Source organism: Drosophila biarmipes, unplaced genomic scaffold, assembly GCF_025231255.1.
Source record: "Drosophila biarmipes strain raj3 unplaced genomic scaffold, RU_DBia_V1.1 ptg000007l, whole genome shotgun sequence".
Lineage (NCBI taxonomy): Eukaryota > Metazoa > Arthropoda > Insecta > Diptera > Drosophilidae > Drosophila > Drosophila biarmipes.
Genome location: NW_026114528.1, coordinates 2,898,106 through 2,925,249, shown reverse-complemented (window position 1 = coordinate 2,925,249; position 27,144 = coordinate 2,898,106). Strand labels below are relative to the sequence as shown.

Sequence of the window (27,144 nt, the reverse complement as noted above, 5' to 3'; positions counted from 1 at the left end):
CTAAATGCAAAATTTTAGCATTTTTGTCAGTAAATAAAGCCAAAGTTTTTGTACCCTTGTAGGTCGTTCCTTTTGGCTTTCCAATTTTGAGTAGATTAAAAAATGTACAGAAATATTTAAAAAAAGTCAAAAGTCAAAACACTGAGATGCGTAACCAGAACACTGCGCGCTGTCAAAAATTGCAAATTCGATTCAAAGGTATCGACATAAAAGGCATATTGTGAGTAACGATTGTACGCGCACTGCCAGTGCCACGTATTGCTAATTCTTTGTAATATTTTTTCAAGCTTTACTTTTTACATTATTTTTTTTAACTATAGTTTTTTTTTTATTCTTTTTTATTCTTCCCGAAGGCTCATTGAGACGATCACTGACTGCCTATCTCTGCTCGTCCCATAAAGGGGTTGAAGTCATCGCGCGACAAAGCAAAAGTACACCTCTAATTCAAACTCGAAATAATAATTCATTCAATTATTTTGGTATTGGTAACCATATATTGAAATTAATTGTTTGGCTCCGTTCCGGTGATTTGCGTAGAGGCATGACCGCGTTTCTGATGTTAGTTACGGATTACTAAATGTAAAGTGTTGACCACAATTCGTAGTTTCGTGTCCACCTTGATTCATGAACAAAGTTTTTTTTTTTTTAAAGTATTGAAAGTGCTTAACAATTATTTGTTCTTTAAATTGTTCGATGTATTGGTCAACTTCCTCATGAAATTTCATTTTATTAATCTTGTTTTATTGTAACCCTTTATACATCTAGACTCAACTTTAAAATGATGTACATAAAAGTATTTTCTTGTTTTGGTGCTACTTTTAAAAAATGTCGAAATATAGTATGCTTTGATTAGAGCACAGACCTCACCCTTAAGATGTGTTTGACAATATGGAAACCGGTTTCTAAAAAATGTTGTGATGCCTATTGGTTAGCCAAATTGCAGTCTTTCGAGATTTTATATTTAGCAAAGTAAAATCATATTGTAGTTCTATTAAAAAACTATTATTCAAGCTTGGATCTTTTTCGAATACAATTCTTATTTCCTTTGGAATAAAATTATAATTATTGTCAAAGAAACTTTGAACATTTTCTTAACTTTTAACAACTCGTTGTTTATCATGTACAGCGTTTGCTGTTTGAACTATCGATAATTTTGACTTTGAAATTTTGAATGTCGTTGTCAATGTTTCAAATATTTAGTAGAAGGTATACGGTTTACGAAATGTTTAAGTTGGGAAATATTGAAAACTTCTTCCAAAGTGGAAAGTCTTCAACCGAAACTGCAAGAAAATTGCGGTCGAAACTCGGGAAAAAAAGCGCCTGAGGCCCTTTTCCACCTCGGTGGTTATGTTAATAATAAAAACTGTCGCATTTGGGGTTCAGAAAATCTACATGTCGTCTTGGATAAGCCAATGCATCCACAACGAGTGACTGTTTGGTGCGGTATGTGGCATTATTGGGCCGTTTTTCTTTGAAAACGAGGAAGGAGCCGCCGTAACCGTTAATGGTGTGCGCTAAAACGGCATGTTGGAAGACTTTTTATTTCCCCGAATCGAAGCAACATGTGGTTCCAGAAGGACGGCGCTACGTGCCACACAGCCAACGTCACAATCGGTCTTTTGCGACGATTGACGACCTAAATTACGAAATTGAAGTGGCTGTCAGGGCCATTGAGGGCCATACCATCGAAATTATGTTTAAGAATTGGGTCGACCGAATGTGAAGCCAGCCGAAGCAGCCATATAAACGAACTGGTGTTTCATACACAAACCGCAATGTTGAGGCAAACAAGTAAACAATTTTTTTTTATAAATATATACTCGCTGTTTTTTTATAGCGATTATAAAACGATTATTAAACAGACCTTTTTTATAATTCGCAGAAAATTTGGATAGTATCTTTGTGAGGAGTTGAATAACTCCACACAAATCCCAGCAGCAGATGGCCGGCCGTTCACCAGGTACGCGGCGAATTCGCGTAGTGACGGCGCGGCGTAGAGCGGTTGGAGAACGTGAGAGTTTGGAGATCAAGGATGGAGAATGTGAGAGTTGGAGAACATGAGAGTTTGGAGAACGTGGGAGTTTGGAGAGCAAGAGAGTTTGGAGAGAAAGAGGGCTTGGAGACCAAGAGAGTTTGGAGACCAAGGATGGAGAAAGAGAGATCGGAGACTTGACGAGCGAAGAGAATGTGCCGTGTGCAAAAGGAAGTAAGGGTACGCCGCCGTACTTTGGACGCGGCCGTTGAACTTTGGACCAAGAGAGAAGGTGCCACACCTCGGCAGCGGAGCGGCACAAAAGCATGCCATATGCATCACGGGAATCAGCGGGACGGCAGCATCAGGCTGGACGTCGACGGGACACAGCGCATGAAGGACAAGAGGGACTTTGAACCCGGTGTGGAGAGTTTCTGAGGGCCATGCGCAAAAGGGAAATAACGGTTCCCTGAGGACCTATATAAACCCGCAGACGCTGTCAGCAGGGTCAGTCGATCTCGGTCAGTCGATTACGGCCAGTCGGTCACGATCAGTCGATCACAATCAGTCGATCCCGAGGAGCCAACAAGGGAGCCAACAAGGTGTGTTGTCGAAAGCAGCGCCGTGGGAGCCTATCAGGAGTAAGATCGCTATGTCGAGACTTTCGTGATTGGGATTACAAGGAATCTCCGAACTGAGACACAGATGGCTGAGGTCCAAGGGGCACCTCGCGTTTAAGTCAAGGCGATCTGCTTATTCCCGCCAACGAAGTTCTGGCATTACACCTATAGGGTCTGCCAGACTTGGAGTAGTAAAGGACAGCGACAAGAAATCGTGAGCTCGGGGGTAAGCCTGTCGAACCCCAGTGTACCTCGCCCCAAGCACTACTTTGGCGTGTCTCGGCGTGAGCCCCGTGGAATTGAGAAGGTCCTGGCGCGATCAGCCAGAAAGGCTGACCAGTACGGTCTCGAGTGGAACTTTCCAGGAGAGCCTACGGTTCCGACTTGTGAAGTCGTGGAGCGGCGCGACCGAACCCCGAGATTAACGAGCCAGAAGGGAGAGAAGTCCCGGATCACGCTACGTACAGTCACCCAGTCAGGAGCAGTTCGCATATAAATCTATTGATAAACTGTGGGACTGTACGTATCTTACCCAGCTTTTATTGTTCCTTCGTTTCTGTTCCTTCCGTTATCCATTTCATTATCCTTGCTAAATAATAAAAATCCATGATTTTCCTCCCAACAGTTTTGACAAATTTTTAAAATTTTTCTTAATTTAATTTAATACACTTATGTATATTTAAATCATATTGTACAAACATTATTCAAAAGTTGTCATTTTCACGAATCAAATGTCTCGATATATAACTATATGTTCGACGAAAATAAAAAGACTCGATATTTTTATGTCGAACCATACAAAAATAAGACCTTATGTTTTTTGTTCCTTTTTTTTCACAAGCTACGTCATCGAATACCATAATGGAATTGTTTTTGGCCTCACTCGGGTCTAGTACACAGTCATTATGAGAGAATGTATTTTGTTAAAACTGTTAAAAAATAATCATAAGTCGATACAGATTTTAGGTGATTATTGGACCACCCTAATGTTTAGTTGCAAAATCAGCATAAACATCTTTAGGGGCCGTGCCTGGTTCTTATTGGTACACTGTATGGTGGGGTATGTTGATTTTGCTAGTGTCAGCACTTTGCTACACAAGCGGTCGGCTTGCCGGCCGCGCATAGCTCACGTAAAGTTAGATACTTTTCCAGTTCAATTTTGTAATTCAAGAAATAAAGAACACAAGTTCTTTACAAAATAACTCCGGCAAGCGCCGTTAGAAATCTTATTATTTTAATCATGACTGAGTCTCTATGCCAGCAGGAAAAGGAAAATAGTTTTCTCCCAAATAATCATCCTAATTCTACAGTGAATGACCAGTGGCCAGTCGGCCCAGAGAAACAGTGACCGCAGCGAGGGACTGTTCCCCCGTGCCCACAACTCTGTCAGCGGCCAGCAGCCCGGCCGCCACCGCTCGGAGTCTCCACGCGCCACGAGCCTAAGGACAGCATTGGATATCTTCTTCTACTGGACGGCTGCGCGGGATCACAGGATCTTAAACATAATTTGTTATCCCATTCCTTTTATCGGTTTGATTACTTTCTCCAAGTAACCAAATTTCGGTTGGTATAAACTTTTAAAAAATAAAGAACCATTTTTGAATATTAATTCATTGGGACTTTCTATTAAACTAAGCATAATATTAGTTTTGCACCAATTGCAAGACTAATTTATAAATCAAAAGAACACTTCAAAATAAATCTCACAAGATTCTCAGATGTCGGAAACATTTTCAAACACATATTTTTGTTTCCGACTTAGAACGTTTAACCCAATTTTTATTCACCGCACAAGTATACCTGTAATTAAAACTCGAAATAAAAAGCCGGATTTTATTATGTAGCATAATAATACATTTATTCAATTATTTTAGTATTGGTAAACAATTTATTGAAATTAATTTTCTGGCTCCGTTCCGGCGAATTGCATACAGGCAAGCAAGCGCACGTTTCTGATGTTAATTAAGGATTACAAAATGTAAAGTTTTCTGTAGTATGCGCACTTATGTACACACTGCACATTAACAACATGAAATTATAAGTATATAAAAAGGCAAAACAGCTACCAAAAAGAATCAAGGAGTGTCCTAAGGATTGCCCGGGACCACTAGAGAGCCCCCATTGAAAATTAACTTGCTTAAAAACCTGTGCGATGACCAGTACCGCCTGAGCTTATAGGCGCAGTACATCTGCGGTGCAAGTGTGAGGAGCCGGCTGCACCTTATGCAAGCGAGCCAACCGCCTGATCAAGCCAAAGATGGAAACATCCCAAATAGTTCTACGAACTATGCTATACATCTACAACTTATACATCTGAAACTATATTAAACTATAGAAATACTTTTATATATAATCCTATATCTTACATAATAAGTGCATAGCTAAAAGTGTATAACTAACGTTAGCCAAGCTAACGATCTAAACAAGATCCAAACCAATAAAGGAACAAACAATTGTAAAAAAAATATATTCAAGAAAAAAAATATGTATACGAGTATATTGTTGCTTTTAAAAATCCACGCGATAAGCTTAAATTTCAATGTTTAGCAAGACTTATGTATCATAAAAACCCAACGGAGTTATTTAGAATATATAAGAAGTAACGGAGCAACCACACTGATATTTACTTATTAATCTCTCTCAGGGAGTTAACGATTTTTTAAGATTTAGATCAGACATTTTTAATTCCAAACACACTTTGTTTGCAACAATCGCTTGAAAGCGAACAAGCATTTATTGTATGTACTCAAAAAGGCTGAAATTAGAATACGTAAGGCTATTATAAGCAATAGTGATAGTGACCTATTAAAAACCATAATGGAGATTGTATTAAACACATTACAAGGTAACCATAAAGTTACTAAGCCACATTTAAATGCTCAATAAAAGTATAAAAATGCTTTGCGATATCTTTCGAGTCCAAAGTGTACATTAAACCCTACGAGAAAAATCCTTATCCAAAAAAGGGCATTTTTATCTATTCCGTTAAGTTCGTTGCTTTATGGAGTTTTTAGAAAACTTTTAAAAAATTATTGCATACTAAGATTTCTATGAATGTTTTCTCTGATAACGTACAGTGTGTATTCATAAACATTCTAAATATCCCTGAAGACATGAACAACGATTGGAAAGTCGGTATTACAGATATAATTTTGAATAATTACATTAAACATACACCTAATCAAGATAAAAGTGTTTAAGAAGCCGAGTTTGATAGTTTAGTAAGTGCTGAAACATTTAGGTATAAAAATGTATCCCATGAGTCAAAAATACCTGAAAATAAATTGATTTTTATTTACACGGACATAATAAAACAACGGTAAAAAAAAACAGAAAATAGATAAATATTCAATTTAAAAATATCCTTTGTATATATGGTCCCCAAATAAAGTCTCAATACTAAGTACGGATTCAAATGGATACAAGATCCCATTTGAAGCTTCAGCTGTTCCTATTTTCGTTACTCTTCACTTTAGAAGAAGGCAAAGCATACCTAAAAACTATAAATAAAACTTACACAAAAATTATTTACCTAGAACACAAATAGTCATCATAGTGAAATTTTATCAGGATTATTATGTAAATCAGGGTGGCGGGGGATTAAGCAACATCGGAAGCCTTTATGTACCACTTTTTCTTTCGGGCATAGCTGCTATAAAAAATCAGCCCGCTAAGACTGGTAAGGCTGTAATAAATGAATTTGGGAGAAGTCCGCTCAGAAATATAATTTAAGAACAAAGTAAAATTACTTTACAAAATGTATCAAACAAATCAATTGATAAAATGACACGATTTCAATATGGAAGTGGAAAAAGAAATAAGAAAAGGGGTGCTAGAAAAAAACGACTTCATTCCAAGACGCATCATAAAAACAAAAAACAAAGTTAACTTCGGCAAGCCGAGGTTTGTATACCCTTGCAGTTATAAAAAAATCATAAATTTTATTAAATTGAATTCGAAATTGTTAAAAATATAAAAAGTTATATTCCCAATATTATAAGATAATATGTTAAAAAGCTATAATTTGTGTAGAAAAACTAAAAAGTTTAATGTTGGCGTATTAAAATGTTAGGGGATTAAATATGAAGCTACCCAAGCTTTATGCTGACTCCTCTGCATTTACAGAAGATATTTTGGCTTTTACGGAAACTTGGCTGAAACCAGGGATATCCGACTCTGAAGTTCTGGGTAATAACTTTAATACTTATAGGACCGATCGCCACTCACGTAGGGGGGGCGGTGTCCTGATTGCCGTTACCTCTAGCCTAACATCTGAACGAATTCTCATTCATATACCCAATGAAATTGAATTTCTGAGTGTAAAAGTTTCTTTGCAATCGTTATCTGTTTTTGTTACATGTTCTTATATTCCACCTGGCTCTGACCTAGTAATTTATGAGCACCATCTGTCTGCAATAAAATCTGTTTCATCCCTTCTTTCTAACAGAGACATTTTTATTGTTTTAGTTGACTTTAATCTATCTGATATTTCTTGGTCTGCTCCTACTGAATCATTTGTCGCTATGCCTTCATCCGCCCATGATTTTGTGGATGGCCTTTTAGAATTATCGTTACAGCAAGTAAGCTCTATAAAAAATTCCTTAAGTAGACAATTAAATCTTGTGTTTGATTCAGAACCGTATGATATCACAGTGTGTAGAATTGACGCTCTTGTTGTACCTGAAGACCGATATCATCTAACTATGGAACTGACAATTTGCCTCCTCTGCTCTGACACCCTCTCTCCTTTAGTTTCTCCAACTAAAATGAGATGTTTTCGTAAATGTGACTATAATAAACTTAACGATATGATTTCTCATTATAATTGGACAGACTTGTACAATTGTACAGACATTGAAAGCGCCACTGAACTATTCTATACAGTGTTAAATACGTTTTTTAATGAATGCGTACCTGATAGTTTTCTTTCAAACCTAAACAGGCCTCCTTGGTTTACCAATGCACTTCAAAGACTTAAAAACCTTAAATCTAACATTTATAAAAAGTATAAAAAATCGGGTAGATCATCAGATTTTTCGAAATATGTGGTGACTCGAACAGATTTTAATGTTCTTAACAGTCATTGCTATTCAATGTATCTAAGTCGATGTAAATTTGAATTTTTCAACGATCCGACGCAGTTTTACAACTTTGTTAATGCCAAGCGTAAGTAATCGGCATTGGCATCATCGGTAAATTTAAACTCAATGGATGCATCGACGGATTCTAAAATTGCTGATTTATTTGCAGAGTTTTTCCAAACTACCTATAGTTCGACAGCTTGGTCAAATTCTTACTACCCTAATCCCTTAAAAAGGGCAAATCGTATTTTTTCTCAAGTAATCACCGAAAGCTCTCTTTTAAGAGATTTAGCAACAACAACGCCAACTTGTTCTCCCGGTCCAGATGGACTTTCTGGATGTGTGCGTAAGTTTTGTGCGTCAACCATTTGTAAACCGATTCTTAAACTTTTTAATTTGTCTATTTCATCAGCAGTTTTTCCTTTTATCCGCGAAAGCGGATGCCCAAAATTATAGAGGTATTTCTATATTGTAAATTCTAAATTCTCATTTTCAACATTTATATTCCTCGCGTATATCACCGTGTCAGCATGGTTTGGTCAAGCGAAGATCGACCACCACAAACCTTCTTGAATTGTCATTTATTGTAATAAATGGGCTTAAGAAAAAAATTCAGACTGACATTGTATATACAGATTTAAGTAAGGCCTTTGACTCCGTTAACCACTCACTTCTTTTATTTTAATTAGATCAGCTTGGGTTTCCTTGTAATCTATTATCTTGGATTTCATGTTACTTGAATGGTAGGACTCAGAGGGTTATATTCAAGAATGCTACCTCAGGGTAGTCATTTGGGCCCTTTGCTGCTTACTTTGTTTATTAACGATCTTCCCTCAATCATAACACATTCTCGTGTACTAATGTATGCTGATGATGTTAAGCTTTGTTTATCATATAATGATATAGCGTCGGGATTTAACTTACAGTCGGATATTGATTGTTTTCATGGATGGTGTGAGTACAACCTTTTTACTTTGAACTGCCTTAAATGCAACGTTAAGACCTTTTATAGGGGTACTCCTACGTTTATCAGTTACTTTCTTAAAAACGATTTAGGTGTTTTTCTGGACCCTAAACTTAAATTTGACTGCTACATTATGTCCACTGTTAGCAAAGCCATGAGTGTTCTTGGGCTTATAAAGCGTTGGTCAAAGGAATTTTATGACCCTTATACGACCAAATTATTATTTACCTCCCTTGTCCGTCCTATTTTGGAATATAGTTCGTCGGTTTGGAGTCCACAATATCAAGTGCACATTGACCGTATTGAGTCGGTACAAAAAAAATTTTAGCTTATTTGCCCTTCGTAGTTTGAACTGGGATCAAACGTAATCTAAGAGAGTAGATTACAATGGCTTAATTTACCTACATTTGTAAATCGTAGAACAATGCTTGGTACTATTTTTATACAAAATCTTATAAGAGACATTGATTCTGCAGAACTTTTAATCCGCCTAACATTCAACGTTCCTGTTAGACTAACACGAAATTATTATCCTTTAAATTTGCCACGATGTACATCAAATTTTTTTTGCACGAGCCCTTTCGCGTTCTATGTAATAACTATAATAAACTTTATTATTTAATTTGCATTTCAACATCTATCCCGGTATTAAAACCTAATATTTTAACTCATTTGCTTAATTCTTAGTTGTGCCTTTTATTTTCTTTTGTGTCCCGTCTCTATTTGTTTTATGTATATATCTACCTCGCGAATTCGCATTTTTTGCCAAAATTGATAAAAGGGCCCCGCGCGTAACAAGCACGTGCTTGGTGTCGTTGGGCCAAGGGTTTGTACTGTTCAAAGTGCATCAACGTCCATATATATATAATAATATTAAAAGTGGTGTAAACCTACCAATCGCATTCCGGAGGTGGGATTCGTATGATAACCCCAATAGGGGCATGACAGCCAACACAGCTGGAATATAAAATTTTCGTCGAAAAACAACGATTTGCCACAATTGTACTTAAACTAAATGGAGAACTTATCACAAATAATTTATCAAACTAAAGTTTACTTGAATTCTGACTCAAATTCAAATGATAATCTAAATGTCGATTTTAGTAACAATCAGTATGCTCTAGAAAAGCTTGAAAAAAAAAGTGTTCACAAGTTTTGTTCTCGTCTGTTCGAATTATTAGTTGAAATTAAATTGCCGTTGTGGCGCCCACCGTGAGGATATTTTGTGCCATAAAATTGGACACTTTGAGGAGTTTTTATATTTGGACATTTTCGTCGTACCCATTTTGTTGGAGCCGTTGTACATCTCGTTGGTGCCACATCGTTGGAGGCATTTTAAAAAATTTGGTTGCAGCCGATTTCTGGACGCCGGACAATTAAATTTGGATTAAAAGCGCTCATCGCTAAAATTGGTTTGAGAGTGAGAATGCCCTATTAAAAAAATAGTTGGCATCAAAAAAATAAGGTAAAAACTTAATAAAATATGTTTCATATAAAGGCCTGAAGACATGAACGACGATTGGAAAGTCGGTATTACAGATATATATTTGAATAATTACTTTAAACATACACCTAATCAAGATAAAAGTGTTTAAGAAGCCGAGTTTGATAGTTTAGTAAGTGCTGAAACATTTAGGTATAAAAATGTATCCCATGAGTCAAAAATACCTGAAAATAAATTGATTTTTATTTACACGGACATAATAAAACAAAGGTAAAAAAAACAGAAAATAGATAAATATTCAATTTAAAAATATCCTTTGTATATATGGTCCCCAAATGAAGTCTCAATACTAAGTACGGATTCAAATGGATACAAGATCCCATTTGAAGCTTCAGCTGTTCCTATTTTCGTTACTCTTCACTTTAGAAGAAGGCAAAGCATACCTAAAAACTATAAATAAAACTTACACAAAAATTATTTACCTAGAACACAAATAGTCATCATAGTGAAATTTTATCAGGATTATTATGTAAATCAGGGTGGCGGGGGATTAAGCAACATCGGAAGCCTTTATGTACCACTTTTTCTTTCGGGCATAGCTGCTACAAAAAATCAGCCCGCTAAGACTGGTAAGGCTGTAATAAATGAATTTGGGAGAAGTCCGCTCAGAAATATAATTTAAGAACAAAGTAAAATTACTTTACAAAATGTATCAAACAAATCAATTGATAAAATGACACGATTTCAATATGGAAGTGGAAAAAGAAATAAGAAAAGGGGTGCTAGAAAAAAACGACTTCATTCCAAGACGCATCATAAAAACAAAAAACAAAATTAACTTCGGCAAGCCGAGGTTTGTATACCCTTGCAGTTATAAAAAAATCATAAATTTTATTAAATTGAATTCGAAATTGTTAAAAATATAAAAAGTTATATTCCCAATATTATAAGATAATATGTTAAAAAGCTATAATTTGTGTAGAAAAACTAAAAAGTTTAATGTTGGCGTATTAAAATGTTAGGGGATTAAATATGAAGCTACCCAAGCTTTATGCTGACTCCTCTGCATTTACAAAAGATATTTTGGCTTTTACGGAAACTTGGCTGAAACCAGGGATATCCGACTCTGAAGTTCTGGGTAATAACTTTAATACTTATAGGACCGATCGCCACTCACGTAGGGGGGGCGGTGTCCTGATTGCCGTTACCTCTAGCCTAACATCTGAAAGAATTCTCATTCATATACCCAATGAAATTGAATTTCTGAGTGTAAAAGTTTCTTTGCAATCGTTATCTGTTTTTGTTACATGTTCTTATATTCCACCTGGCTCTGACCTAGTAATTTATGAGCACCATCTGTCTGCAATAAAATCTGTTTCATCCCTTCTTTCTAACAGAGACATTTTTATTGTTTTAGTTGACTTTAATCTATCTGATATTTCTTGGTCTGCTCCTACTGAATCATTTGTCGCTATGCCTTCATCCGCCCATGATTTTGTGGATGGCCTTTTAGAATTATCGTTACAGCAAGTAAGCTCTATGAAAAATTACTTAAGTAGACAATTAAATCTTGTGTTTGATTCAGAACCGTATGATATCACAGTGTGTAGAATTGACGCTCTTGTTGTACCTGAAGACCGATATCATCTAACTATGGAACTGACAATTTGCCTCCTCTGCTCTGACACCCTCTCTCCTTTAGTTTCTCCAACTAAAATGAGATGTTTTCGTAAATGTGACTATAATAAACTTAACGATATGATTTCTCATTATAATTGGACAGACTTGTACAATTGTACAGACATTGAAAGCGCCACTGAACTATTCTATACAGTGTTAAATACGTTTTTTAATGAATGCGTACCTGATAGTTTTCTTTCAAACCTAAACAGGCCTCCTTGGTTTACCAATGCACTTCAAAGACTTAAAAACCTTAAATCTAACACTTATAAAAAGTATAAAAAATCGGGTAGATCATCAGATTTTTCGAAATATGTGGTGACTCGAACAGATTTTAATGTTCTTAACAGTCATTGCTATTCAATGTATCTAAGTCGATGTAAATTTGAATTTTTCAACGATCCGACGCAGTTTTACAACTTTGTTAATGCCAAGCGTAAGTAATCGGCATTGGCATCATCGGTACATTTAAACTCAATGGATGCATCGACGGATTCTAAAATTGCTGATTTATTTGCAGAGTTTTTCCAAACTACCTATAGTTCGACAGCTTGGTCAAATTCTTACTACCCTAATCCCTTAAAAAGGGCAAATCGTATTTTTTCTCAAGTAATCACCGAAAGCTCTCTTTTAAGAGATTTAGCAACAACAACGCCAACTTGTTCTCCCGGTCCAGATGGACTTTCTGGATGTGTGCGTAAGTTTTGTGCGTCAACCATTTGTAAACCGATTCTTAAACTTTTTAATTTGTCTATTTCATCAGCAGTTTTTCCTTTTATCCGCGAAAGCGGATGCCCAAAATTATAGAGGTATTTCTATATTGTAAATTCTAAATTCTCATTTTCAACATTTATATTCCTCGCGTATATCACCGTGTCAGCATGGTTTGGTCAAGCGAAGATCGACCACCACAAACCTTCTTGAATTGTCATTTATTGTAATAAATGGGCTTAAGAAAAAAATTCAGACTGACATTGTATATACAGATTTAAGTAAGGCCTTTGACTCCGTTAACCACTCACTTCTTTTATTTTAATTAGATCAGCTTGGGTTTCCTTGTAATCTATTATCTTGGATTTCATGTTACTTGAATGGTAGGACTCAGAGGGTTATATTCAAGAATGCTACCTCAGGGTAGTCATTTGGGCCCTTTGCTGCTTACTTTGTTTATTAACGATCTTCCCTCAATCATAACACATTCTCGTGTACTAATGTATGCTGATGATGTTAAGCTTTGTTTATCATATAATGATATAGCGTCGGGATTTAACTTACAGTCGGATATTGATTGTTTTCATGGATGGTGTGAGTACAACCTTTTTACTTTGAACTGCCTTAAATGCAACGTTAAGACCTTTTATAGGGGTACTCCTACGTTTATCAGTTACTTTCTTAAAAACACGCCACTTGACCGTATAGATTCAGTTAACGATTTAGGTGTTTTTCTGGACCCTAAACTTAAATTTGACTGCTACATTATGTCCACTGTTAGCAAAGCCATGAGTGTTCTTGGGCTTATAAAGCGTTGGTCAAAGGAATTTTATGACCCTTATACGACCAAATTATTATTTACCTCCCTTGTCCGTCCTATTTTGGAATATAGTTCGTCGGTTTGGAGTCCACAATATCAAGTGCACATTGACCGTATTGAGTCGTTACAAAAAAAATTTATCTTATTTACCCTTCGTAGTTTGAACTGGGATCAAACGTAATCTACGAGAGTAGATTACAATGGCTTAATTTACCTACATTTGTAAATCGTAGAACAATGCTTGGTACTATTTTTATACAAAATCTTATAACATTATATCTTATAATTATCTTATCTTATAACATTCAACGTTCCTCCTGTTAGACAAACACGAAATTATTATCCTTTAAATTTGCCACGATGTACATCAAATTTTTTTTGCACGAGCCCTTTCGCGTTCTATGTAATAACTATAATAAACTTTATTATTTAATTTGCATTTCAACATCTATCCCGGTATTAAAACCTAATATTTTAACTCATTTGCTTAATTCTTAGTTGTGCCTTTTATTTTCTTTTGTTTCCCGTCTCTATTTGTTTTATGTATATATCTACCTCGCGAATTCGCATTTTTTGCCAAAATTGATAAAAGGGCCCCGCGCGTAACAAGCACGGGCTTGGTGTCGTTGGGCCAAGGGTTTGTACTGTTCAAAGTGCATCAACGTCCATATATATATAATAATATTAAAAGTGGTGTAAACCTACCAATCGCATTCCGGAGGTGGGATTCGTATGATAACCCCAATAGGGGCATGACAGCCAACACAGCTGGAATATAAAATTTTCGTCGATAAACAACGATTTGCCACAATTGTACTTAAACTAAATGGAGAACTTATCACAAATAATTTATCAAACTAAAGTTTACTTGAATTCTGACTCAAATTCAAATGATAATCTTAATGTCGATTTTAGTAACAATCAGTATGCTCTAGAAAAGCTTGAAAAAAAAGTGTTCACAAGTTTTGTTCTCGTCTGTTCGAATTATTAGTTGAAATTAAATTGCCGTTGTGGCGCCCACCGTGAGGATATTTTGTGCCATAAAATTGGACACTTTGAGGAGTTTTTATATTTGGACATTTTCGTCGTACCCATTTTGTTGGAGCCGATTTCTGGACGCCGGACAATTAAATTTGGATTAAAAGCCCTCATCGCTAAAATTGGTTTGAGAGTGAGAATGCCCTATTAAAAAAATAGTTGGCATCAAAAAAATAAGGTAAAAACTTAATAAAATATGTTTCATATAAAGGCATATGAACATTGCATAAGGCCACATATATATTACAACTAATTCGCAAGCACCAGTACAATGCTTTGGGAAGAGGTTCGCAACATAATTACCTTTCCATTCGATAGTGTTGTCCTTTGGTCCGATCCTGAAGTAGTTATTCACTGGATACAAACTCATCCATCTCAGTTGGCTTCATTTGTCTTATATGTATCGATTTATCAACCGAAGAAAAAAGATATCTTGGTTTCTTAAAGTAGTTGAAGCTATTCAAAGGCCGGCGTTCGCTGAAGAAATTGTGTAACTAGAAAAATCCGCTAATATCCGTGCTGGAATTCAAAAATGAAATCCTTTTCTGTTGAACAGTTTGGAACGTCGTCATACTTTTTGTTGCGAGTAGGTGGTTGTCTGCTACATGCCCCCATTGCTCACAACCCTAAATTCCCCTTGTTAATGCCTAAAAATTGCAAATTTGTGTTCCTATACTTGAGACACTTACATAGAACCAACTGTCACGCGGGTCCCAACTGTCATGCGGGTTGGGCCCCTTTGAAGTAAGCGTAGTGGATCTCTTTGGGCCTGTTAAAGTCTCACTTGGAATTCGGGGAAAGCAGCCAATCAAGATGTTCATAGCAGTGTTTATCTGCTTTGCTTTCAAGGCTGTACGAAAGGAAATTTTGAAAGATTTGACGTCTAATACATTTATTTTATGCTTATATAGATTGCGACTTTGTTCCGACAACGTCACGAATTTTGTGGGAGCTGGCCTGTTCGAGGCCGCTCATTATAGACAGTGGCAGTCCCAAAGAGGGAGAGGTTGTCACGCCAGCTCATCTGCTAGTAGGCACAACGCTAGCAACGGTGCCGCCCGCATCCGCGTAGCCAAATGCAAACGGAAACAAAACGTACATGCAGAGATGGCAGCTAGTCTCAGCAATCAAACAGCGGATTTGGAGCGACTGGTCGAGGGACTATCTTCTGGGCCTACAGCAGCGAGGGAAATGGACCAAAGCCGTGGACAATCTTCAGATCGGAACAGTGGTGGCAATCCACGAAGATAACGTTTCCATTAAACGGACTATTACAAGAAGTTGTTTAAAGTTAAGAAAATGATTAAAGATACTGTTTCGATTTATGTTAATGTTTTCTTTAAAATAATAATTTTATTCTTAAGGAAATTGGAATTGTATTCTAAAAATATCCAAGCTTGAATAAAAGTTTTTAATACCACATACTACCATATGATTTTACTTTGCTAAATAAAAAATCTCGTAAGACTGCAATTTGGTTAACCAATAAGCATAACAAAATTTCTAAAAACGCCGGAGAAAATAGATTTCCACAAACTCGAAAGTTTTTGAGGACAATTACAAACGGAAAACAGATTATTTGTATAGGTGTTCAAAAGAAACGATTTCTAGAGTAGTTTTTTGGGAATCGTCAGCTCATGCATATCTAGGAAATGTGCTGTCCATCATTAAATAGGTTTAAAAGAAAACGATTTCCATTTTGTCAAACACATATTAAGGGTAGCTTAATGAAGCTGGGTTCGGTAAAATGAAATTTTTGAAATTTGAAAACGCGAATCGTTTGTCCATAGTTTGTTGTTGTTGACGTATGTCCACGTCGGTTTCGAAAATATCAAACTCCAAAAATTTTCAAAAATCATAAAATTTAATTTTTAAAATTTTTTTTTTTCTTGGAATCGTTTGTTTATTGTTTGTCCACATTTGTCCCTTCTTTAGAAATTTAAAAAACTCGAAACTTTATAAAATATGCCAATTTTAAGTTTTTCTCCACATTTCAAAAAACCAAGAAGTCGCATTTTTCAAATTTCTAAAGGGTGGACAAAAGATAGACAAATGATTCCACTAAAAAAAATTTGACTTTTTGGTTTTTTTGAAAAATTAAAATTGGCATATTTTCTAAAGTTTGGACTTTTTTAAAATTCTAAAGGGAGAACAAACAATAACTAGCGGTAGGCAAAAATTTCATGCAAAAATTTTGAAAATTGTGATTTTTTGGTATCTGAAATATGGTGACAATTTTTAAATTGGTATATTTTCTAAATTTTGATTTTTTCACAATTTTAAAGGGTGGACAGACTTGAACTTTATTGAAATTATTGAAATTTATTTTTTTTGAAACCGGACGTTGACAAAAAAAACTAAAAGGTTTTCAAATTTTAAAAATGTAATTTTTCCGAACCTGGTTTTGTTAAGCTCTTAAGGGCGGGGTTTGTGCTCTTATCAATGCATAAAATATTTTGACATTTTTTAAAAGTAGCACCAAAACAAGAAAATAATTTTGTATACATCGTTTTAAAATTCAGACTAGATGTTTAAAAAGCTACAAGAAAACCAGATTAATAAAATTAAATTTCATAAGGAAATATAATAAGGATAGATAATTGGTCAGCACTCCTTCTAAACACAAAAACTGATCATGATCTGAAAACTACCTACTATTTCAAACTATAGTTCTTCTTGTCGCCATCGCAATGTATTTATTATTATTGCCAGTGCAGCTCATCACACTTGTAGTAATCACTGGTTCGTTTTATTTTAGACTAAAATGTAAGTTTCGCTTAATCTTAAGTCTGGTTAATGGCCATTCGGCAGTAGCAGTTGCTTACAATGCACTTGTGTAAACCAGTTCCGCCGTAGGCTCGTCGGGGCATCTCCGAGCGCAAAAAGCTTTTTTTTTTTTGTATGCTGCTGCCGACGTCAGCAGAGAATTCTGAGCAGCGCGGAAGAGTGCCAACAAAAGCGGTCAGGCAAAAAAGAGGGGCAGATCTTCGGAGGTTATCCTCTTTTCCTGTGTCTTATAATCTGCCTGCCCGCGGCTCTCAGATAGACAAGCCGTTCCTTTTGTTTTGCGCTTCTCTGTCATGTTCAGAAAGGAACCCAAAGAAGAAGAAGACCTGGTGCATTCTATTTGAGTTATGAAAAGAGAAGCAGAGACTTTTTAAATTGTACGCTGCAATACATTTTAATTTATTAATATAAGTGATATTTTTTGAAAAAAAAAATCAAGACAGGTAGGTGCTTCCTTAAGTTGAAGATGTTGAGCGTTGATCCACGTTTAAAAAACGACCCATTTTGAAATTTTGAATAGATTTTATAACATAACCTAGAAAATTCTGGTTCCGTGACCCGTAGGTGGCGTGATGAAATACCTCAAATGGTTTTACACAGTTTGAAAAGGTAAGTATATAAGTTGAAGTAAAGCACATTTTTTTAAACACATATTTTTTTCAGATGCGTTGGACAGGGATTCCGAGGACCCGGACCAATGTTTAAGAAAAGCAATGACAAACATTAAAAACAAATTATCAAAACAAAAACATAAATTTACGAACAATAACTCTTATTCCATACAAATTTTAACGATTTAATTTAAATAAAATAAAAATAAATAAACCAAAAATAAAATAAAAACAAGAATTTCCGAAGTGATTTCCCTAGAACGATTCCCTTGCAAGAGATTTCACAGGTGAGAGCTCAATGGAAAATTGAACATTTTCGAAGTGATTTCCCTGTGACGATTCCCTTGCAAGGTATTTCACAGGCTAAACTCTGGGACGTTCCCCTTGCATGGGACAAGCCATACAACAAATAAGTATAAGTAACAATGGAAATCCGAGAGGACTTCAAAAAAGTCTCCTTTGCATTTCCCCTTGGAAAAAGCGGAAATCCCATACAATTTTCTATAAGGGGCGTCTCTTGTTCTTCTTCCGCGCAAGCGGACAGGCCCCTCCGGAATCTCACGGGGAAGGGAAACTTTTTTCGGAGTTGAAGGGTATATTCACCACGCTGGCAACCAATTAAATCAAATCACATCCGCTTAAGGAGGCTTGTGCTGAATGGCCAGTTGAGATGTCAATATTCTTATAGACTACTTCTTGCCCATTAGTTTATATATATGGTATGCAGTGCACGCGACATTTAAATCGTATTCAAATAAGTCGGCCTGTGTGTGAAACGTACCAAGCGGATATATATATTTTTATAATTTAATGCTATTAATGTACAGTGTGTACCCGATATGTGCGCATACTACATCTCCCTCTTTTTGATAATTAACGTAATATAGTTGAGTTATTTTCTAGAGATTATATATATTAAATATTATGATTTTTTTGTATATAAAACGTTGTATGATTAAAAATAAAAGAAATTAAAAAAAATATTGTTTATACATATATATTTTTTTTTAAATTGTTTCAACTTATATGAATAAAATTGTTTTGGTACGGTATGAGGTATATGTAATAAAATAAAGGAGATAATTAAATAAAAATTTTTATAAATGAGGTTATATTTTATAAAGTTGAATTAATTATAATTAATGAAAATGTAAGGTTTATATTTAAAAAATAAAAAAAATATTTAGAAAATGTTTAAGTTCTACGTATTAAACATTTTTAATCTGTCTTTATGTAATAGCCAGTGGCGGATTTACCGAGTAGGCACACAAGGCAACTGCCTAGGGCGGCAAATTTTTAGGGACGGCAAATTTCGACTGTTAACACTACATAAAATACTACTTTTTAATGGACACAAAAAATTTGTACTCTAAGGTCTTCAACTCTAACATTTTCTTCAATATACTTCTTTTCGCTGCCGCGAACACGCGGAAATTCAAACGCACAATCATTATAACCGAAAATTACCGTGCGTTTGAATTTCCCGCGCGTTCGCGGCAGCCATCTTCGCGGCAATTCGCGAAGGTACGCTCCCGATGTGAACAGGCTCGTGTTATTGTTGTGAAGACATATGTGTGCAATATCGCGCACACATCACATTGTTGAAAATGTGTCAATCGTAAAAATTTCTTTTAAGTTTTCATCAATTTGAATTGAAAGATCCATATATCGATAAAGAGAATAGTTATTTTTTAACTTTCAAAAAAAATGAGTGACGGGCGAAATCGATTAAGCGGTGCCGAATATCGCAAGCAAGCCGCAAAAGAAAAATTAAAGATGACGAGATTATAGCAAAAACCAAAAAAACTCTCCTCGTATTTCACGCTTCACGGAAGTCAAAGTGATGCGGGTAGTTCGAGTAGTTCGACAGTTGCTGAAAAAAGCCAAATTTCTGAAGAAACAACAGATTTCGCAGATAAATTAAAGTTTCGAATTCCATGAATTTTTGTTTCTCTATGATTTACTATTTTTTTTAATTCTTTTCTCATTATAATTGATTCAAGGTTATACTTCTGGTTTCTAGATTTTCTGTATTTTTGTTAAAAAAAATTTGTGCGCAGATTAAAAAAAATTTTTCAGAAGCTACGGAAGAGATAGCATCAGATGTTCATAACAAGTCGAAATTTTCATTCAGCGATGACCCTGCGGAATGGCCCTACGGAAGAGATAGCATCAGACGTTCATAACAAGTCGACATTTTCATTCAGCGATGACCCTGCGGAATGGCTCATAAATGACGAATTACGTGATCATATCGCTAAGTATAATTATAAGAGAAATGAACATCTGAATTTTTCGCAGTCAAAGTGAACAATAATATAACGCGTTCTTTGAATTATTCCATGTTCGAAAGAAAACTTGTGAATGGTGAAAAAACTTCCCGTGTCTGGTTAGTATATTCTGTAAGCAAAGGATCGGTATATTGTGCTCCATGCCTTCTTTGGCGGTGAATCTGCTTTCTCTGACAAAGATGGATTCAGTGATTGGAAAAATGCGGGCGTAAGAATGAGTCAACATGAAAATTCTGAAAAGCATCAAACTTGTTTGAAAACTTTGAAAGATAGAGCGAGTGCTTTTGGTCGAATCGACCAAACTCTGCTCGCTGAATATGACAAAAAGGTAGCTTACAGGAAAAATGTTTTGAAACGTGTCGTCGGTGTCATTAAGAGTTTAGCTTCACGTGGATTGCCTTTTAGAGGGCACGAAGAAAAGTTTGGTCCTCTTCACAACGGAAACTATTTGATGCTTTTAGAATTGATAGCCGAATTCGATCCATTTTTAAAAGATCATATTTTGAAATTTGGAAATAAAGGCATCGGTAGTACCAGATATCTGTCCAAAACAATTTGCGAAGAGTTCATCCAAATATTAGTTGATAAGGTATTAAATGTAATCATTCAAGAGGTCAATTGTTGATTCCACACCTGACATTTCACATGTGTATCATCTGTGTCTCTTACTGCGTTACGTGAAAAAAGACGGTATGCCAGTAGAGCGTTTCGTGAAATTTCTACAAAGTGCGGGCCACAGGGCTGTCGAAATGGAAAATGTTGTAATTTCTACTTTGGGTTATTTACAAATTGATATCAAAGATTGTCGAGGTCAGTCGTATGACACAGCCCGAAATATGTCCGGTATTTATGCGGGATGGCAACAATTGATCAAAAATCGTAACGAATACGCTGAATATGTTCCCTGTGCAGCTCATTCGCTTAATTTAGTTGGAAATCACGCAGTTGAAAGTAGTTCCACAGCTGCTGCTTTTTTTAATGATCTTCAAAGTTTATAAAATTTTTTCTCAGCATCTACGAGTCGTTGGGATATTCCCCAATCTTACTGCAAGAAATCTGAGAAAATTACTGTGAAATCTCTTTCATTAACACGTTGGTCAGCTCGCAACGATGCCGTTCGCACTCTCGATCAGTATTATACTGAAATACTTCAAGCTTTGTATTACATAGAAAACGATCTTTCACAAAAAGCTGTTACACGAAATGAAGCCAAAGGTATTAGGACTCATTTCGAATTGCTTGAAACAGCTTTTATGCGATCTTTGTGGAGTTTTTTACTTTCCAAATTCAATGCTGTGAGCAAAAAATTACAATCCACGCCTACCAACCTAAATGAAGTAGTTCAATTGTATCAAAGTCTTATAAAAGTTGCAAGTGATGCACGTGATGATTTTGACTTTTTCGAAAAAAAAGCATTCGAGTTGTCAGTCAACCAAGAATACAAAACACTTCAAGGCAGGGAAAAATTTATGAAGATGAAACAGGAACGGAGGAGGTAACATTGCTTGGAAAAGATGACTTTAGAGTCAACACGTACAATGTCATCTTTGACAATTTATTATTTGAATTAAGTGAAAGGTGCAAAAAATTTGAAGAAGTTTGCGATAAGTTCTCTGTTTTGATTGATTTGAAAAACATGAATAATGTGGAAATCCGTGAAAAAGCAAAAGCTTTGCAAGAAGCATTCAATGAAGATTTGGAAAGTTGTTTGGATGATGAATTGATTAATTTCAAAGCATATCTTGAATGTGATCTGGGTTTGAAAAGACACACACTTATTAAAACTTTCAACTTTTTCAGATGTAAATTTCTTGTCGAAGTTTTTCCTAATGTCGACATTGCTTACAGAATTTTCCTTTCCATAGGTATCACAAACTGCTGCGTTGAGAGATCGTTTTCTTGTTTGAAACGAGTTAAAAATGACTTTAGATCAACTATTGGACAAAATCGCTTGAATTCTTTGGCTTTGTTGACAATAGAAGCGGAAGTTTTACGTGAGGTAGACTGCGATGCAATCATCTCTGATTTTGCGATTCGTAAAGCACGACGTAAGAATACATAAACCGAATAAACGCAAAAACCACTGATATGAAACAACCGAATAAACGAACAAACGCACAGATATACAAATACTTATGTTAATATGTACAACTGACAAAAAAGATGATATTAAAAAAGAATTCTTAACCATCACTACCTGCTTCTCTAATTGAACCCATATTCCTAATGTGGAAATTCATGCAACCGTGTAACATAAGGTCAATAAAACAATGATATAAAAATGAAAATTAGGCTGCAGTGTAGAACGGCAAAATCAAAACTGCTTAGGGCGGCAAATTGGCTTAATCCGCCCCTATTAATACCTACCGTTTGTTCTTAATGTCTTTTATCTTAATATTGGCATTTTTATTAATTTCGATTACTAAGTAGCGTCCTAAGTATTTTTGACCTATTTCATTTTTAATAAATCTTTCTTTATAATTTTTATATTAAAATCTTTAGTGCTTTTGTCATTTATTTATTTTTGCCGTTTTTTTTTTGTTCAATCATTATTCGTGCTCTTTTATATGCATTTTCGAGTCTGAACTACTAGACTACTAGGCAACTAGGTTTTTCTTTTTGCCATTCCTGTATTGGATCATTATGTAGTCTAGACAGTAAAGCTTTTTTATCTTTTTTATTTTTATTGTGGTCACCGGCTTGTGTAGCACTACTCTTACATTCATATATATTTTATTGCCCATTTTTGTAAACATATCTATTGAATAGTTTCAAAGATCTTTTCGCTCGGTGCCATCTTAAGTTGGCTGTACTATACCATTGTTGTATAGATCATTAACAATAAGTGTTGTTGTTTTTTCCTTTTTTAAGGAAACAATATTTTGGGCATAGAAGCTGTCGGTTGCTTTTGCAAATCCGAACCTAAATTTGAAATGGCGCAGCTTGTATTATTCTGTATATTTTGTAATCTTGTAGTGACTTTTAAAATTTGTTTGTTTATGTTTTTGAGTTCTGTCATGCTTATTCTTGATAAGGCATCTGCAACGTAATTTTTTTCCCCCTAAGGTATTTGGGTGTGAATTGAAATTCTAGAAGTCTAGTGGCATTCTTGTTAACTTGTAGTGAAATTTTTGCCATATTAATATGGTCTAAAGTGATTTAAAGGACAATGTTTAGCTTATAATTCTTGTTCAGTTCTTGATTTATACTTCGCCTTTTGGAAATGTTCTTGAGGCGTATGCTAAGGGAACATCCACCCCATCATGTGATTGATTAAAGACTGCTCTACAAGCTTGCTTACTAGCATCTATTGTTATGCAAAATTCTTTATTGAATTCTGGGTATTGTAATAGGGATGCTTTAATTAATGCATTTTTCAAAAGCTATTTAACGTTCAGGTGTCCTATTAAATGATACATTTCTCTTTCAAAGGTGAGTTAAATGTCTTGAGTAATGGCACAAATTTGATTTAAAACATCCGTAATAATTTCAGAAAGCGAAAAATTTTCTCGATTCATTTGCATCAAAAGGAATAGGGTATTTAGTTATTTCATCATATTTTTTATCATCGGAAAATTCCCTTGTTTGTGCATTTATGGCCTAAGAACGTGACTTCGTGCATAATAAATCAATATTTTTCTGGATACAGCTTATGATTGTGTTTTCCACATAGGTTAAATACGTTTTTACGTTTTTAATCATATGGTTTTCGGAACAACGTATTACTATTAGATCGTCCATGTAAAGGAAAGCTTGGGATGGTTCTAGTCCCGAGAAGGCTAGTGGCGTCAACACCGAAAGATAATCGTTAAAAGTGGTATTAGCAAGTGCTCGTTGATTATTTTTCTAAAGTAATTTGGTGGAAATCAGGCATTAAATCTAAACAGGAAAAGAATTTTGCTCTGCCAAGTTGTTCGGGTATATCGTCGATTATTAATAATTTTGTTTTTATCTGTCGGTAGTCAATTACTTATCTCCACCGTTTTTCTTCTGTTCCAGGAAGTGATTTCTTTGAAAGTAATGGGCTGTTGTACTCTGATACGGAGGGTTCTACTGTACCATCATTAATTAGTTTTTCGTCTTGGCTATCTATTTTTTCTTTTTGGCTATGGGGTGTTCTATAGTTTTTATTAAAAACTGGAACGTCATCTTTGACTCTTAATTTTTGTTCATAAAAATATTGAAGGAAATTGGTTCTGTTTCTCTCTGAATATATCAGTGAATTCGATGCATAATTTAGTGAGAGTACTTTAACACATTTTAGGAGTTTTTTTGTTAATTTAGATAGGACCTCATTGTGTCTGATTTTAAGTCCATTCCTACTAAACCATCACAGGCTATCGGAAAATTATCATTAACTTTTTGAAAGTTGAAAGGCATTATATTTGTGTTTCTAGAAATGCTAAGCATTTTGATTTAAGAGAACTTATTTTTAAAATACTTAAATCAGCGCCTGTATCAATTAAAAGGGTTAAGGAAGTTTTTGTTTGATAATTTTATAATTGAATGTTAATGTTGAGAATAAGATTTACTTTATATATAGTGGTTTTGCGTTGCTTTTTTTTAAGGAAATTTCTTAGTTTTCCTGTTCAGTTTTAATAGTTCTGACCTGAACATTCGGATTTCCTCTATTGTTGGAGTTACTTTGAGAGGTGGCCTTTTGAGTTTCGTCTATTGTTGTATAGATTTCTGTCATAACTTGCATTTTGGTTTCTGTAATAAATTTGGTTTTGGCCTTAGCCACAATTTCCATGATAATTATTATGTTGGTAAAATTTGCGTCTGCCACGATAATTTCCATGGTAGAATTTTTTTTTCTCTTGTGAAATTACCTCGACAGTTCCTCGGTTATTTGTATACATTACACTGTGGTTGGTTGTTAGTTGCACTGTATGTATTTTGTTATAGCGCCTATCATATTATTAAATGAGCTAGTTCCCAAAATTGTTGTACTTTTTCCGCTTTCGTTATTCAATATCATCATTTGTGCTGAATTTGTCAGCATGTTCAGCATTTAATCCTTCGTCCATATATGATGCTTCTAGCAATTTACGCAAGGTATCTAGTTCGTTTTTTAACTGAGTTGCGGTTTGGTAAATATTTGCCATTTTTCCTTTGATTACCCCTGAGGTTCGCTTACAATTGTGCTTTGTAGTTTATTAGTATTGGCATCAATTCTGCGTACATTTTGTACCTTAAATATGTTGAACCAATTATTCTTCATTTAATTATTCGTCTTCCGTTGAATCTATTTATACTTTTGATCCTTACTAGTATCTATTTTTAAAGGGGTATTTAAGATTGTCGGTATTAATATATCTAATTTTTGACATTGATAGTTATTAAATTTGAAACAATCCACAAAAATGTTTGCATGTTTTTTAATTGTTTCTTTCTCTATAACCCTATTCTTAATTACACATTTTTAAGACTTACCAAAAGTTTCTTTGATTTTACGGATGAAGTTGTATCAATTATTATTTGATTTTATTTCTTTGTAATTGATAATACAATTATTTGCCCTAGCATTGGGTGTGTATTTATTTCCGAAAATCTTTTGCAATTTCTCATAGTAGACTGTACTATTGTCTTCTGAGTGCTATTGGAATGGATAAGGGGGGAAAAGTTAAGTTGTACTTATCCATATATTTATTTCCTTATATTTCTGACTATCGATAATACCCTATTCTCAAAATCTGGTTCCCTATCTAACGTAATTCTTGTACACTATTGAGTGTTCGTGTTTATAGGTTTTATTTAATACGAGGTGTGTTCAAAAAGTAAGGTGACTTTGTATTTTCACGAAAAACTTTTAATTTATTTATCAATATTAATGTTGTCCCCTTCAAAGTAATCCCCCTCAGATACAATACACTTATGCCAACGGTTTTTCCAATCCTCAAAGCATTTCCCATAAGCACTTTTCGGTAAAGCCTTGAGCTCTTCCAGCGATGCAGTCTTTATCTCTTCAATCGTTGCAAATCTCCGTCCTTTCATAGGTCTCTTTAGTTTTGGGAACAAGAAAAAGTCACATGGGGCCAAATCCGGTGAATATGGTGGCTGAGGCATTATTATGGTGTTGTTTTTGGCCAAAAATCTCTCACAAGCAAAGATGAGTGAGCAGGGGCATTATCGTGATGCAAAAGCCATGAATTGTTTTCCCACAATTCTGGACGTTTCTTTCGTATTGCTTCTCGCAAACGGCGCATAACTTCCAGATAATACTGTTTATTGAACGTACGACCATATGGTAAGAACTCCTGATGCACCACGCCATGGTAATTGAAGAATACAGTGATCAAAACTTTGACATTTGATCGAACTTGGCGTGCTTTTTTCGGTCTTGGTTCACCTGGGCTCTTCCATTGTGACGATTGGGCTTTGGTTTCGATATCATAACCATACACCCATGATTCGTCACCAGTTATGACCCTTTTGAGTAAATCTGGGTCGTCGTTGACGTCATCCAACAGCTCTTGAGCGATGCTCATGCGACGGTTCTTTTGGTCAAAATTCAGCAATTTTGGAACAAACTCATGCCCAAAACGTTTGAAAAAATTTCATGGCACGAGCCAAGCGATATACCGACATCTTCAGCAACTTCTCTGATAGTGATTCGACGGTTTTCCAAAACAATTTTCTTCACTGCTTGAACGTTTTCATCAGTTGTTGACGTGCTAGGGCGTCCAGAGCGAGGCTCGTCATTGGCATCTTCCCGGCCATCTTGGATTAGCGCTTTCCTCTCCATAACACCAAATATTTCGATCTATTGAAATATCATATAGCTCCCATAGGAGAAAACGGAAATTAATGGTAAAATAATATGGAAAAATTATATCTTCGGTGTTTTTTAACATATAACCTCCTACGATTGGAAATAACATTGTTTATTTGATTTTGAATTAAATTTTATTAAAATTGGACGACTATATCATATAGCTGTTATAGGAACCATCCAAAAATTGGTGGGAAATAATATGAAACAAATTAAAGCTTTGGGGCTTTTTAACATATTATCTTATAATATTGGGAATATACATTTTTATATTTTTAACAATTTCGAATTATTGATTTTTTATAACTGCAAGGGTATACAAAATTCGACTTGCTGAAGTTAACTTCATT

General features: G+C 35.2%; 1 protein-coding gene and 2 long non-coding RNA genes across 11 annotated transcripts in view; 2 read left to right on the top strand and 1 right to left on the bottom strand.

The window, feature by feature from the left end:
* LOC108036885 (uncharacterized) overlaps positions 1 to 14,741 on the bottom strand; it is a 55,359-nt gene extending 40,618 nt beyond the window's left edge. For 2 of the 4 annotated variants that reach the window (XR_007765004.1, XR_007765009.1), the window contains exon 1: positions 13,998 to 14,143. This is a non-coding gene — a long non-coding RNA (uncharacterized LOC108036885). Of the gene's footprint in view, positions 1 to 9,531; positions 9,695 to 13,997; positions 14,144 to 14,633 lie in introns of those variants that run through there. The other 2 variants (XR_007765006.1, XR_007765008.1) reach the window with 2 other exon arrangements.
* LOC127011730 (uncharacterized) lies at positions 9,864 to 15,754 on the top strand. Of its 6 annotated transcripts, XM_050889792.1 has the most exons (3): positions 14,729 to 14,820; positions 14,887 to 14,916; positions 15,242 to 15,754. In XM_050889792.1, exons 1-3 carry the CDS (start codon positions 14,729 to 14,731, stop codon positions 15,579 to 15,581), a joined length of 462 nt encoding a protein of 153 aa, XP_050745749.1. In that variant the 3' UTR covers positions 15,582 to 15,754. The 6 variants fall into 6 exon arrangements, 2 of the variants coding, with proteins under 2 accessions (XP_050745749.1, XP_050745750.1); XR_007765003.1 differs by lacking the exons at positions 14,729 to 14,820; positions 14,887 to 14,916 and adding an exon at positions 9,864 to 10,102; XR_007765001.1 differs by lacking the exons at positions 14,729 to 14,820; positions 14,887 to 14,916 and adding an exon at positions 14,265 to 14,508.
* A 1,880-nt stretch (positions 15,755 to 17,634) lies between these two features.
* On the top strand, positions 17,635 to 18,600 carry LOC127011731 (uncharacterized). The gene is made up of 3 exons (XR_007765010.1): positions 17,635 to 17,726; positions 17,781 to 18,015; positions 18,080 to 18,600. It is a non-coding gene; the product is annotated as an uncharacterized LOC127011731 (long non-coding RNA).
* The last annotated feature ends 8,544 nt before the right edge of the window (positions 18,601 to 27,144 follow it).

Coding starts and splice junctions, on each gene's coding strand:
- LOC127011730 (XM_050889792.1), top strand. CDS start 14,729: ATGTATCGATTTATCAACCGAAGAAAAAAGATATCTTGGTTTCTTAAA. Junction 14,821..14,886: donor GCGTTCGCTGAAGAAATTGT/GTAACTAGAAAA, acceptor TCTGTTGAACAG/TTTGGAACGTCGTCATACTT. Junction 14,917..15,241: donor CGTCATACTTTTTGTTGCGA/GTAGGTGGTTGT, acceptor ATGCTTATATAG/ATTGCGACTTTGTTCCGACA.